At 43.7% G+C, this 14,723-nt stretch overlaps 1 protein-coding gene across 7 annotated transcripts in view; it reads left to right on the top strand.

The window, feature by feature from the left end:
• ZNF462 (zinc finger protein 462) overlaps positions 1-14,723 on the top strand; it is a 97,085-nt gene that overhangs the window by 36,953 nt on the left and 45,409 nt on the right. For all 7 annotated transcript variants that reach the window (XM_065860219.2, XM_071802573.1, XM_071802574.1 and 4 more), the window contains exons 2-4: positions 5,835-6,086; positions 6,678-12,166; positions 13,094-13,258. In XM_065860219.2, coding sequence (XP_065716291.1) covers positions 5,867-6,086; positions 6,678-12,166; positions 13,094-13,258 — 5,874 coding nt within the window. In that variant the 5' untranslated portion in view covers positions 5,835-5,866. The remainder of the gene's footprint in view (positions 1-5,834; positions 6,087-6,677; positions 12,167-13,093; positions 13,259-14,723) is intronic.

The raw sequence follows: 14,723 nt of genomic DNA, 5'->3' as shown, positions 1-14,723 counted from the left end.
CTTTACATGAAAATATGAACCACAAAGTAAATATATCAAAATGGCCAGTTGCAACCCAATCCATGGAGTTTCGTCAAAATGCAGTTCCACCCAGATTTAAAAAAAAAAAAAAAAAAAAAAAAAAGCTTTTTCCTTTTAGTTTAGTTTTATACCAGCTTGGAAAAGCAACTCCAAAGACCACTCTAAGACGATCAAGAATCTCAGTAGCTTGACTAGAATTTGGCCATTGAAAAAGACCCATGAGTTGAGCTGGTTTGCCTGATTGTAGTTGAGACATGAATTTATTCTCTGAATTCCTCATTAATTATGTTTGTGGGTTTTGTTTTGTTTAGTTTTTGTTTGTTTTGGATTGGATTGCTTTGGTGTTTTGTGTTTTTTTTTTTTGTTTTGTTTTTGTTTTTTTAATAAATGAAAGATGAGGCTGGCTTCCTCCAGTTAGAATAGCCTTCAGGCTTTCAATTTCTCAAATGTATACATTTCTGTATTGCTCTTATCATTTTTACTTGTTCAGTCCTTGTTTTCCCTGTTGTGATCTTATGTTATAAAAAGTGCTTGTTTAAAAAAAAACAAGGGGGCTAAACAACCCCAAACCCAAAGACATCAGAGTAGCATCCTCGTCGTACATGAGCAGAACCTGGCCAGGCGCCCCAGTGGCATGGCTGGAAGGTCCTCACCGCAGCTTCAGACATTGGTGCCTTGTAAAACCCAGGCTTGTCTGGCAGAGAAAAATGTCTACGGTGTAACTTATGGGAATTTTGAAAACTTGTCCTGTCTGTAATTAGTTGCGTGTGGATCACATCATTTGGTAGTGTTCAGCAGTTTGGTAGGTTTGTCTCCAACAGCAAGAAAAAGGCAGTAGGGAGATCAGACCAACACTGAAGCTTCCTGTGTGTTTTGAAGGAGAAAGATGACTCTGGTGTGTGATTCCAGTCTCTGCTAAGACCTTTTGGTCATGCTAATCTGCTGTGACCCAAGGCACCACATAAGGGCTGCCGGGGCTCCCCATGGAGAGGCAGGTCAGGGCATGGCAGCTAGAGCCCATCCCACCGCCCCAGCCAGGAGCAGGGCAGGCCCAGGGGCAGCCTCAGCCACAGGCACTGGGAACCTCCGTGGGGTATGACTGGGCGTGGGCCTGATTCTGTGGGGCTCAGGGCATGGCTCTGTAGAGCTGGAGTCGGGCCTTGCTGAGGCAATGCTGAGGTGGGGACTGATGGTGCCAGGGGGGAAATGGGGTCCTGGCCTGGGGAGGAGCCCCAGGCGGGCTATTCAGGAGGAGTGAGGCCCTGACACACTGCATCTCCAGGGAGACTTTGTGTCCAGTTGAGAGGGGCTTGTTTGGCAGTGTTTCTGCTCGTGTGATGGGGTGTGTAACATCATAGAATCATTTAGGTTGCAAGAAAACTTTAAGATCATCAAGTCCAACCATTAACCTAGCACTGGCAAGTCCACCTCTAAACTAGGTCCTTTAGTGCCACATCTACACCTCCTTTAAATACCTCCAGGGATGTCAGCCTGTTCCAGTAACGTGGTAACCCTTTCTGTGAAGAAATTTCATTCAGCTCCACCTTAGCACAGAGTAAAATGAAAGCTGTGTGTGTAACCTGCATGTATGAGGTAGGGATGAAGATGCCTCTGATCATCTGACTGGAGGAAGGCTTGGAGAACTGGAGATTCCTTTGTTTGACATGCTAAGTTACTCTAATAATAATACTGAGCTGGAAGTTCACACAGTGTGTGTGGTCTGACTGACCTTTTCAGTTGTGGTTGTGCATATACATATTCTTAACTTCTAGAAGCTCTGCTGACTCACTCTCAAAATACAACGTATGGGTAGTCAAACCACAGAAACTCAATTTTGAGGTCAGTGCCTTGGGCTTCACAATTAATTTTGTAGTTTGAACCTTTAAAACCAAACTTAATGATTTGTACTACTTTGACGGCTGCCAGATTCTGTCATGACTGTTGTTCAACAAGCACAATTACCTTTTGGGTTGGGTTTTTAAAAACCTAGAAATTTAATGCAACTGATGTCGCTGATCTTCTCATGCATTTATGAGTGTACAGGAGGATGCTGAAGACAACTGGAGACTTCACCTTGGGTCTTTAAAACTGTGGCTTTGAGAATCCCTTTTGCCAAACGTTTTGGAAGCTTTCTGCTCATAAGAAAAATGAGAATACCACTTCTCCGTATCAAGCATTAAACCCATATATTTTAATAAGAGGTTGTAAATGTAAATTAGTCAGACAATGGCATTTTAATAATCTGTTTGGCGAGGTTAGCATCGCATTAATAAGACTATTTTAGAAGTCACATTATCTGTGGGTAATGTGGTCTCAAGAGACTGGTTGTATGTTGGAGGGCTTGTGGGATTTATGGATTTGTTTCATGGTGGTTGTGTCTGGTTGTTTTGAGCTTTTTTTCCACACTTCCTGTTCTCCTTTTGAGTTAGTGGATTTGGTAACTCTTCCCTTACTCCACCTCCATTCCCTTCTAAATTTTCTTATTATGTTATTCAAAAATTTAAAGGATTATGGAATGTGTTGCCTTAAATAGTCATGATGGAAATCTTGTGCAAATCTTACTTCGTCTCCTTTGCTTGGGGTGTGTGTCTTGCCAGTGTATTAACATCTGCACTTGAAAATGTTCTTTGCTGGTGGGTAGGTGGATCTCAATTCCATATCCCATGCTGACAAAAGAGAGAAAGACACACATTGTGTTTCAGTTTCTTTTGACATATGAGTTCAAACTAGCAGTTTGTTTTTCTTCACCCTTTGTGCAATGCCTGAATTTTAAAGAAAAATGTGGAAATGGCAGAGCTGAATTCCTTACAAAATGCTTCATCCTGCTTTCAGTGTGATGCATGGTGAAAACGTCCAATTCAAGTTCTTTCAGCTGCAACTGCTATTTGTTCCTCATAGCTGTAGCAAGATTAACCTCTTTTCTGACTTGGTGCTGCCTTTGTGATATAGACCCTCCTGAGATTTAAGCTGGAACCCATTAGAAAGTCTCCATCAGTTTTTGTAATCAGCAGCTGTTCATGATCTCTTAAACTCTTCCTTCTGATTTGTAGCAGAAACATACTGCTGGTTTAAGACTGTCTAGACAGCAACCAGTGTTCTTGAGGATACCCTCTCCAACCATCAGTGTATTGTGACTGCTAGAGATGCGGTTGTTGGTGGTTTTTACTTCCTGAAGCTGCCAGGATTATCTTGATCCAGAAGCTCAGGTTTGCACTCTCTTCTAGTGACCTATTTTGTAAGCTGGCGTGAAGTTTCCAAAAAAGAGCTGAAAAGGTTTTGCGGTGATGTTTCTAAAGGGTCTGAAGTTGGGGCGGGGGGGCGCAGGGAGGAGCCTGAGGGGGAAGAGCGCGATGTGTGTCTGTGTTGTTTTTCCTCTGTTCTACACAATGGAGCTTTGAGAGAACCTCTCTTAAAAGGCATAGCTACAGCCTTTGTGTGAAGGGTGTGTCTGCTGGCAGGGTTTGCTGATGCAGACAGGCTGGCTGGTGATTAACAAAGGTCATTAGACTTTGGAATCTGGCAGGGGAGTGGGGTTGTGTGTCTTCTGCACCAAGCTGGAGGGCTCCCCAGGGACACGGCAGGCTGGAGTCCCCCAGCCTGCCAGCCCCCCTCTACTGCTGGGAGGCTCAGCTGTGTGTTGCCTTTGCCTGTAGGACAGCTTGGACCAGTGTTTTGATACTGTAATGCTTTGTTTCTGGACTGAACTGTCACATTTGTCATCAGTGGGACACGGGAACCAAGCCTCAGAGATGTTTGCAGACGATCTGCTCAGAGGGGGAAGGTGCTGCTTGGGCAGTGCAGAGGGACAGCAGCTACATGACTTGTGGGGCAAGTCGTGCAGAAGAAGGGGAGATAACGTTCTGGGGATGCTGATTTTTCAAGTGTCACCCAAGGAGGAGGAGAGGAAGAGGAAAAAAGGGGGAAGAAAAGAAAAAGCCTGGTGTGCTTGAGATGCAGCTAAGTGAGGCCATGTTGTGCACAGGCAAGAAGCTCGGAGCCTGAGTGCAATAGTTGTCTGAGTTAAAATGGCTGCTCCCAAAGCTCAGAGGACTAGGGCAGCTTAGTGAGTCTTAAAGCTTCAGTGACGCAGGGGCTCATATCTCTTGAAAGTGTGATAAACACATTCAGCAGAGCTGTGGCTTGTTTGGCTGAGATGAAAGAACTAAGCTTGGGGGATGGGTAGTGAAAACTGGATGATCTGCTTTTCTGTGAAGTGCTCTAAATGCAGGAGTCGTCTGCTCCATGGAAAAATTCGTTTTCAGGTCTAATGGACTGTGCTAAAGGAGACGCGGGGTGGGGCTTCTCTCGCTGCTGTAATTTGATCCAAAGCAGATAGCAACCTCTTCCACACAATTTGGTCTGGTGCTTGCACATAAAAGCTTGAGTACCTCGATTATTTTAACTTTGTTAGCTGAAAAGAAGCTGGTGCAGCCTTCATTTTCTTTATTGGTGGTGGGAATGAGGAGAAAGAAAGGAGACAGTGCAGCCTGCAAAGTAATGTAGGTAAATATGGGGAGAGCCTGCTCATACTGTCCAGAATTGAACTTGCTAGAAGTTTATTTTAGCAAGCTATCAAAAGAAGCATTCTTTCTTATAAAATCCTGATGCAGTACCATCTCTTGTTTCTGCACCCTAATGTTTTGGAGCTTTCTCTGCTCTGTGGAAGTAGCTTCATACTCTACATACAATAAACACATGGAATTTTCAGTGCGTTGGGCTGCCCTTGTGTCTAGGACCTCTGAAACACCCAATTTATTATCCTTTTCCAGTGCAGCACATGGAAGCTTAAAGAAGTAATTCCTCTATTAACATAGGAAGGTTGCTCTTGTGCCTAAGTACTGCACAGGGTAGGCAGGTCTAAGGCTTTTGTCTTGATTGTGCTTTGTGTGTCCTTTCCTTCATGGCAGTGCAGGAACATACAACTCTGTTGCAGGATTAATTGGTCACAAGCTGAACCACCATGCTTCATGTTACCATATCTTATTTTGTTTTATACTTCAAGAGCTTTTGAATAAATCAAGGAAGCCACAAGTCTTTTTTAACTACTGTTTCCATTGTGCTTTTGCAGTATCCCTATTCCCATTGTGGTCCCTCTTTTCCTCCAGCCCTTTCCATTCTCCAGACTAGTGCACAAAGGTCGTGTCCCCAGAACAGGCTAAAATGAAACTGTAAACATTCTAAGAAATAATGGAAATGCCCATAGAAAGCTTGTTGGAAGTAGGGCAGAGCGAAGCATTCTACCTTGGGTTCATGCAGCTGCATCTCATCTTGCAGTTATGTCTAGGTTTTCCAACAGCGTCAAGACTGATAGGATGTTAAGAAGAAAGGCAGATTTCTTCCTGATCTATGGTAGTGAAACAAGCAGGATTTGGCAGCTTCCAAGAATGTTAGAGTGGGTCTCGTAAGGGCAGAAGCTGCTGTCTTCTGGTTGTAAATTTCAGTGCATGACTGGGAGTAATATACTGTTTCTCTAGCATATGGGTTGTGGTCTTTGAAGAAGACAAACTTCGGAACAACAGCCTTATCCTGTGCAATGGAAGTGCCAAGAGGACAAAGTCCATTCAATCAATACTTGTCAGAAAGTTGACTGTTAGTAGTATTGAGTCAGCAACTTGTGAGCTACCTAGATTTTTTGTGAATCTGAATAGATGCCTTTCAGTATGGTAAGCAAAGATTGAGTTTTACACTGCAGTATTTGTGGAACCTGTGGAAATTATTAACTCATCATAAACCTGATATTGCCTCTTTTCAGGATTTGCTACAATGGCATTGCTGTGAAACATATCTCCTCTTCTTCCCCTGTTTTCTTGCAGGATTTTCTAATGTAAACGATCATTCTTGAACCATGGAGGTGCTGCAGTGTGATGGCTGTGATTTTCGAGCTCCATCTTATGAAGATCTTAAAGCTCACATTCAAGATGTTCACACTGCTTTTCTGCAGCCAGCTGATGTCTCTGAGGAAAGTCCTAGCCAGCCAAGGTCTGGTTCCATGAATGCTAGCAACCAGACTGAGGTTGAGTTTTCTTCTGTAAAGGATGAATTTACAATTGCAGATGAAATAGCAGGTAAATCCCAACTCTAAGATTGAACTCAGCTCTTAACTCTCTATTTTACATGTGGCTTATTTCAGCGTGTTTTAGTTTGTACTTTTAATGTGATTTTAAAAACTTGCATTCTCTTTATTGCTATGTCAACAAAGCAGATGTCTGGCTTCAGCCATATTGATTCTGACCACAGCTTTTTCTGTAAATGCAAACATGGAGGATGATTTTATTTCCCAGCTGCTTTTCATGTATTTCTTCATATTGCTTTTTGATTTTCAAATTTTCATGGTTGTTCTTCGCTACCATGAACCACCTCAAAATTTTCAACTTTCCTAGTGTACTAGCTTTCTTTTTTCCCCAAGAAGATTATTTTGGAAATTGTCTATCCCAAACTGTACACCACAGTCACGTATATGTAGACACTATGCATAATAGCCATTTTTCTGACCACTGTCAGATATCTAGATCTCACCATAAGCAAGTAAGGGATTCCTGGTGTGATTATTATATATTCAGGATGTGGTTGCATTCTTATGCATACCGGGTGGTTGGAGAAAAAGCCTCTTTATTTGATTTAATTTATTTACATATACACCTTAATTCTCATTTTAGGGCAAAATGCAACAAGTCAGATGGGGACTGGAAGTTACTATAGCCAGAGCCAGACTTTCTATGGTCAGCACATGGCTCCAAATCCTAAACCAGCCAACAAGTTTTTCCAGTGCAAGTTCTGTGTGCGCTACTTCCGTTCTAAAAACCTCCTCATAGAGCACACACGCAAGGTTCATGGAGCACAGGCTGGGGGAAGCTCAGTGGGCCCACCAGCTGCTAGTTCCCTAAGTTACAACATCATGATGCATGAAGGGTTTGGCAAAGTTTTCAGTTGCCAGTTCTGCACCTACAAGTCACCCAGGCGTGCAAGGATTATTAAGCACCAGAAAATGTATCACAAGAACAACCTGAAAGAAAGTTCAACTCCTCCAGCTGCTACTGCTGCTGCTATGTCTGAATCAGCATCTGCTTCTGTGCCAGTGCAGGAACCATGCAAGGAGCTGCCTGCTGAGGTGGTGGAGCGGAGCATTTTGGAATCCATGGTTAAGCCTCTCACAAAGTCTAGGGGCAACTTTTGCTGTGAATGGTGCAGCTACCAGACACCTCGAAGGGAGCGCTGGTGTGACCACATGATGAAGAAGCACCGCAGTATGGTAAAAATACTGTCAAGCCTGAGGCAGCAGCAAGATGGAACTGGTGCACCTGATGTACAGAGTAAGAGTGCCCAGAATACGTCTCCAAACTCTAATTATATCTCCATGAATACAACAGGACGTGAGATGTCAAATGCTAATGTCTCAAACTTCAGGAGCTCTATGAGCAATTCTCTTATCAGGCCCAACTCTTCTACATCTTCCAAGTTTTCTTCTGTGTCTTACCCTCAAATGAAGCCTAAGTCACCTCATAACTCAGGCATGGTTAATTTGTCTGACAGATCCCGCTATGGAATTGCTGATATGACGAATTCTTCTGCTGACCTGGAAACAAGCAGTATGCTAAATGACTCCAGCTCGGATGAAGAGCTAAATGAAATGGACAGCGAGAATGGCTTGAACTCCATGGATCACCAGACCTCAGGAATGTCTGCAGAGCAGCTGATGGGATCTGATGGCAACAAACTATTGGAAACAAAGGGGATTCCCTTTAGAAGATATATGAACAGGTTCCAGTGTCCTTTTTGCCCTTTCCTGACGATGCACCGCCGAAGCATTTCCCGTCACATTGAGAACATCCACCTGTCTGGGAAGACCGCTGTGTACAAGTGTGATGAATGCCCTTTCACCTGCAAGAGTTCATTAAAGCTTGGTGCCCACAAGCAATGTCACACAGGAACAGCATCAGAATGGGACACTATGAACTCTCAGACTGAAAGCATCGCATCTTCTTTGAATGACAGCACAGTGTCTTATGAGAGTGGAAATATAAATGGCAGGAAGTCAGGTGGGATGATGGAACCAGTGCAGCCTCAGCAGCAACAGCAACAGTCACCCCAGCCCCATTCACAGCATCCCTACAAGTGCACGATGTGCAACTATTCCACCACAACTTTGAAAGGCCTCAGAGTTCATCAGCAGCACAAGCATTCATTCTGTGACAACTTGCCAAAATATGATGGACCACCATCAAATGCACCACAAGAGAGTGAGTCAGATGCTCACCCCTCTGCCAGCACAGTGAAGAAGAGCCAGACCTCCATTCTTGGGCTCTCATCTAAAAATAACTTTATTGCGAAGGCCCCTCGGAAGGCGTCTAATGACTTCCCCTTAGATCTCTCTCCGGTGAAAAAAAGAACTAGAATTGATGAAATAGCGAGCAACCTGCAGAGCAAAATCAACCAAAACAAACAGCAAGAAGATGCTGTGATTAATGTAGAGGATGATGAGGAAGAAGAGGAGGACAATGAGGTGGAGATAGAAGTAGAGTTAGACAGAGAAGAGGAGCAAACAGAACCAATGATAGAGGTTTCCAGTTCTTATGCACCCCAGCAAATGTGGGGCAGAGAGGCTAGTGATTCACAGAAGGAAACAAACTTCAGAAGCATGCAGCATGACTACAATTCCTCCAATGGAGCAGAGATTGAGCTCACTTTATCTGAAGATGAGGAAGACTATTATTCTTCTGTGAGCATGAAGGACCACCAGAGCCCTAATGCCTCTGTTCTGGGCAGCCAGTCAAACATGTATGGCACTGATCAGAACAATGAGAATTCAGAGTTTAATGACTCAGGCAGGCTTTACTATTGTAAACACTGTGATTTCAGCAACAAATCTGCCAGGAGTGTTAGCACCCACTACCAGCGAATGCATCCCTATATTAAATTCAGCTTTAGGTATATCCTGGATCCAAATGATCACAGTGCAGTGTACCGGTGTCTTGAATGCTACATTGACTACACAAACTTTGAGGACCTGCAGCAGCATTATGGAGAGCATCATCCTGAAGCTATGAATGTACTGAACTTTGATCATTCCGATCTGATTTACCGCTGCCGCTTCTGCTCTTATACAAGCCCAAATGTTAGAAGCCTCATGCCACATTACCAAAGAATGCATCCCACAGTGAAAATTAACAATGCAATGATATTTTCAAGCTACGTTGTTGAGCAGCAAGAAGGGCTAAACACAGAGTCTCAGACACTGAGAGAGATCTTGAATTCTGCTCCAAAAACTATGGCAACATCCACCCCCATGGCTCGCGGGGCTGGTGTGCCAGCTGGTTTTAACAAAAGTGCCACCAAGAGTTTTAGTCCTGAATGTGAAAATCAGAAGGAACCTTCAGTCAATAGTGTGGTTGTTTATGACTGTGACGTGTGTTCATTTGCGAGCCCTAACATGCATTCAGTCCTGGTGCATTATCAGAAAAAGCACCCCGAAGAAAAAGCATCATATTTCAGAATTCAGAAGACTATGCGTGTAGTCTCTGTTGACAGGGGCTCTGCCCTGGCTCAGATGTCTTTTGAGTTGGGGATGCCTGTCTCCCCAAAATTGTCCAACTTGGCTTCTCAACCTCCACCTCCCCCACCACCACCCCCAGACCTTGCTTCTGAACTCTATTATTGCAAACACTGTTCATACAGCAACCGCTCAGTTGTGGGAGTGCTTGTCCACTACCAGAAAAGGCACCCAGAGATAAAGGTCACTGCCAAATATATCAGACAGGCACCCCCCACTGCAGCAATGGTGAGGGCTGGTGAGTTGTCACCTGGTATTCAGAGGCCACCAGTATCAATGCAGCAGTTGAGCCGGGGTGGATCTGAGACCTCTGTGAATCCTCCTGAGAATGAAATGTTCTTTTGCCAACACTGTGATTATGGAAATCGGACCGTGAAAGGCGTGCTTATTCATTACCAAAAGAAGCATCGTGACTTCAAAGCTAACGCAGATGTGATTAGGCAGCATACAGCCACCATTAGAAGCCTTTGCGATCGCAGCCAGAAGAAATCAACTGGCAGCTTACCTGCTCACACCTCCAGCACTGAACGGGACAAGTCAAAGCTGAGAGCCCTTAAATGCAGGCAGTGTAGCTACACATCACCTTACTTCTATGCATTGAGGAAGCATATTAAGAAAGATCACCCAAGTCTGAAGGCAACGGTCACATCCATTCTGAGATGGGCATTTTTGGATGGCTTGATAGAAGCTGGTTATCACTGTGAATGGTGCATTTATTCACACACTGAGCCAAGTGGTTTACTTGTGCATTACCAAAGGAGACATCCTGAACATTATGTTGACTACACATATATGGCAACTAAACTCTGGGCGGGTCCTGATCCTTCCCCTCCTGCTCTAGTGATGCCAACAGAGATGAAGAGCTATAAATGCAGAGACTGCATTTTTGAAGCATCTTCCATTTGGGATATTACTAATCACTACCAAGCATTTCACCCTTGGGCCATGAATGGAGATGAATCTGTGTTGTTAGATATCATTAAGGAGAGAGATGCTGCTGAGAAATCCATCCCACAGGTTGATGAAGCTGCGGCCAGGATGGATTCTGAAGACCAGATAACAACATCACAGCTGGATCAGGATGCAGAGTGTGCAGAGGATCCCAGCCTTTCCCAGGAAAAAACTGTCCAGCTGGCTTCTGCAAACCCTGCTATCTCTTCCACTCCATATCAGTGTACAGTTTGCCAGTCTGAGTACAACAACTTACATGGTCTTCTGACACATTATGGCAAGAAGCATCCTGGCATGAAAGTGAAAGCTGCAGACTTTGCCCAGGATATAGACATTAACCCAGGGGCTGTATACAAGTGCAGACATTGCCCATACATTAATACACGTATTCATGGTGTTCTCACACACTACCAGAAACGGCACCCATCAGTAAAGGTCACTGCTGAGGACTTTGTGCATGATGTGGAACAGTCAAATGATATTGCTCAGAATGACGTAGAAGAGACAAGTAGGATTTTCAAGCAAGGCTTTGGTGCTTATCGGTGCAAACTCTGCCCTTACACCCATGGAACGCTTGAGAAGTTGAAAATTCACTATGAGAAATACCACAATCAGCCTGAATTTGATGTTTTTGCCCAGTCACCACCGAAGGTGTCTGCTTCAGTGGAGCCAGACATGGTGACGGAAATCAAGGCCTCTCCAGAAATTGCTGCGGAGGATGTTGGAGAACTCTCTGTGCCAGCACCTCATTTCTCCAGTTCTCATTTAGTGTCTCACACAGTTTTCCGGTGTCAGCTCTGCAAATACTTCTGCTCCACACGGAAGGGGATAGCTAGGCACTACCGCATCAAACATAACAACGTCCGGGCACAGCCAGAGGGCAAGAACAACCTCTTCAAATGCGCTTTGTGTTCTTACACCAACCCTATCCGTAAAGGGCTTGCGGCACACTACCAGAAAAGACATGACATTGATGCTTACTACACTCACTGCTTAGCAGCCTCCAGGACAGTAAGCGACAAACCCAATAAAGTGATCATTCCATCACCTCCTAAGGATGATACTCCTCAGTTAAGTGAGGAGTTGAGGAGGGCTGTAGAGAAGAAGAAGTGCTCGCTTTGTTCCTTCCAGTCCTTCAGCAAAAAGGGTATTGTGTCCCACTACATGAAGCGTCACCCTGGTGTTTTCCCTAAGAAGCAGCATGCGAGCAAGCTGGGGGGTTACTTCACGGCTGTGTATGCCGATGAGCATGAAAAGCCAGCTCCAGCTGAGGAGAGGAATGACTTTGAAAAGCCTGAGGTGGAAACTGAGGCTCAGGAAATTGAGTGGCTTCCCTTCAGGTGCATAAAATGTTTCAAACTGTCTTTCAGCACAGCAGAGCTGCTGTGCATGCATTACACTGACCACCACAGCAAGGATTTGAAGAGGGACTTTGCCATACTGGGAAGTGGCACGCGCTCTCAGAACCCTGTCTACCAGTGTAAGCACTGTGATATGAAGTTGCATAGCACGGCAGAGCTGACTGCACACTTGAATGGCCACAACGAGGAATTCCAGAAGCGTGCCAAACGTCAGGAGAGGAGAAAGCAGCTTTTGAGCAAGCAGAAATACGCAGATGGTGCTTTTGCAGATTTCAAACAGGAGAGGGTAAGGATTTGTGTGTCTGGTCTCTTTCCTTGCTCCCTGCTCCCTGCCAGGGGAGAGAAGCAAAAACACTACCTTTCTTTCTGTACCCCAAGAGGCTGCCTATTACTAATGCCCACTTGCATGTTCTCTTTGACGGTCAAATGATCACAGGCTAATCAATGACTCAGCGTGTCAGTAAGCTCCATAAGTCAATTCTACATTTCGTTTTAATTTTGTCATCCATCCTCCACCCATTGTTAGGTTCTGTAGGAAGCCCTGTTTCTTCTTACTTCTTCCTTCAGTATTTTGTCTTCTTTCCTTCCTCCCACCTTACTGGAAGGCTAGCTGTGTCTCACAGTTACTTGTTCTTTTGTGGCAAGGCTGCTATGTACTTTATTGCAGATTCTTTAGGAAATGTCCCATACCCCCTCTTCAATATAACTCTGAATAACAAATCAGTTTCGTTGTCAACCTGTCTTTCTCTCAGTACTTTCTCTCATTAAGCACTCAATATTTACATTACATGAATCTATCTGTGACTGAAGCTTTGGGCAAGTGCCTCATAAGCACAAAACCAAACTTTGTGTTTTCTTGTCTGCTTACCCCCTTCCTTCTGCTTCAGTTTGAAATATACTTGCTGTGGACAAGCTGCACACAGCTGTTGGGGAAGTTGTGGTGCCATGAAAGAGCATAGTTTCAGGCCAAAATGAATGGTCTTCTGGAGGACCACTGTTCTGCAGAAACTGAACTTTTGTCTTGTCACAGATGCCTTGTCCACTTATTCTGGAGGCATTAAGAGATGTCAACAAAAATTGACCTTGCAGTTCTGCAAAACAGGACATGTGTACATCAAGCATAATTTCCCTTCAGGTATAAAATCTGGTCTGTGTTCTTGAAAATGAGATAACAATGCATACTTCAGTGATTTATGCTTGTGTACTCAAACAGGCTTTTGGACACTTGGAAGATGTTTCAAAACTTAAAGAGAGGAAGGTGGTTGGCTACAAATGCAAATTTTGCGTGGAAGTCCATCCAACACTTCGAGCCATCTGTAATCACCTCCGCAAGCATGTCCAGTATGGGAATGTCTCTTCTGTGTCAGCTACAGTAAAGGTGAGAATTTGAAAAAGATGACTAAAGGTGACTGCAACTTCTTGCATTGTTTAAAATAAAGTGCTCATTGAAAACCTATGGAGGGTTCTTGTGTAGTTGGATGGGTTTTGAACTGGATATTCCAGTTCAGCATGATATTTTAATCTAACACTAAATTTCTGAAGTGCATTTGGTTTATTTTAAGATGTTTTAACTTTTTTCCACTCTTGATCCAGGGGCACGAAGACTATTTAATTCTCATTTCTTCTCAGCCACAGAGGAGTTGATGTCGTTGATGACCGAAAGACTTGGTTTATGAGCAGAAGGCTTTCTCTCAGCTATCTGGGCTACTTTTCTGCTTAGTTAAACCCTGAAAGGGCTGCTTGGTGGTGTTTTTTTGTTTGTTTGTTTTGTTTGTTTGTTTGTTTTTTAAGAAGAGAATGTGTGCACATGCAAATGTGTGAAGTTGCTTGTGATATACCTTCCCATATTAAATTTGCACACTGGATCCAAACAAATCATTCAATGGCCATCTCAGCCAGTGGTCCTGTTCAGGTGATCAGATGCAAAAGTGTTGTTCCTTTCTCCCTGTGAAAGGAAATGCCTTCTGGGACATCTCCAAGGGTAGGCCGTGCTCCACAGTCCAGTTCCCAGGACAGCGACAGGGGTAGTGAAAGTAAAACAAGGCTGCAGGAGCTAGCAGTGCTGCAGTAGGCTCTTGGCGAAGACTCCTGCTATAGTTCTCAATGCCTGACTAAAGGTGTTGCTTTCATGACATCATCTGCTTTTGAGGAAGCCAAGTCCTTTGTAGCCTAACTCATGATGCTTGGGAGAGCTTTTGTTGCCCTGCCACTGACCTTCCTTTACCTTACTAGGTACTACTGACCGATTCAGAGGCTTCCCTCCCAGCAGACCATTTCCTACTCTCCCTGCTTCTCAAGTGAAGTTTATGTAGGGTCAGTGCATTATTTTGAGTAAATAGAAATATTGCAGCAAGAAACAAAAGACGAAATCTGTGGCCAAAAGAATGTGATGGAAATGCTTTTATAGGTTATTAAAGTTGCTGCAAAAATGCATGCTCTGTTTAGAAAGGGAAACGAGGAAAGTTAGGAAAGGGAATTTTAAAAATTCTTTTTTGTTTGCTTTTTATTTTTAAAGAGGACTCTAGGGTCTTAGGGCACCATCTTATGAATTTGATGCTGATGGACAAGACTACTGTAGACTAGATTACTGATTTAGTCTGCAGAGTAGGTACACTATAAGCTAGAGCAAAATAAACTAATATGAACTTGCTCTATACCTTACTAATGTTTATCTGATCAAGTTTATAAGATTAATATCAAGGCAACTAAAAGATAGTTGATTCACTCTCTTGTCTTTTTGCATTATCTGACACAAATTAGATCAAGGAGTGAGATTCTTTTTTTTTTTTTTTTACATATGCATGCATTTATATGTCAGATATAATTACATTTTTCCCTCTCAA

Source organism: Patagioenas fasciata, chromosome Z, assembly GCF_037038585.1.
Source record: "Patagioenas fasciata isolate bPatFas1 chromosome Z, bPatFas1.hap1, whole genome shotgun sequence".
NCBI classification, from domain to species: Eukaryota; Metazoa; Chordata; class Aves; order Columbiformes; family Columbidae; genus Patagioenas; species Patagioenas fasciata.
Note: the sequence above shows the minus strand (reverse complement) of the source record. Positions and strands in the feature narration are given on the sequence as shown.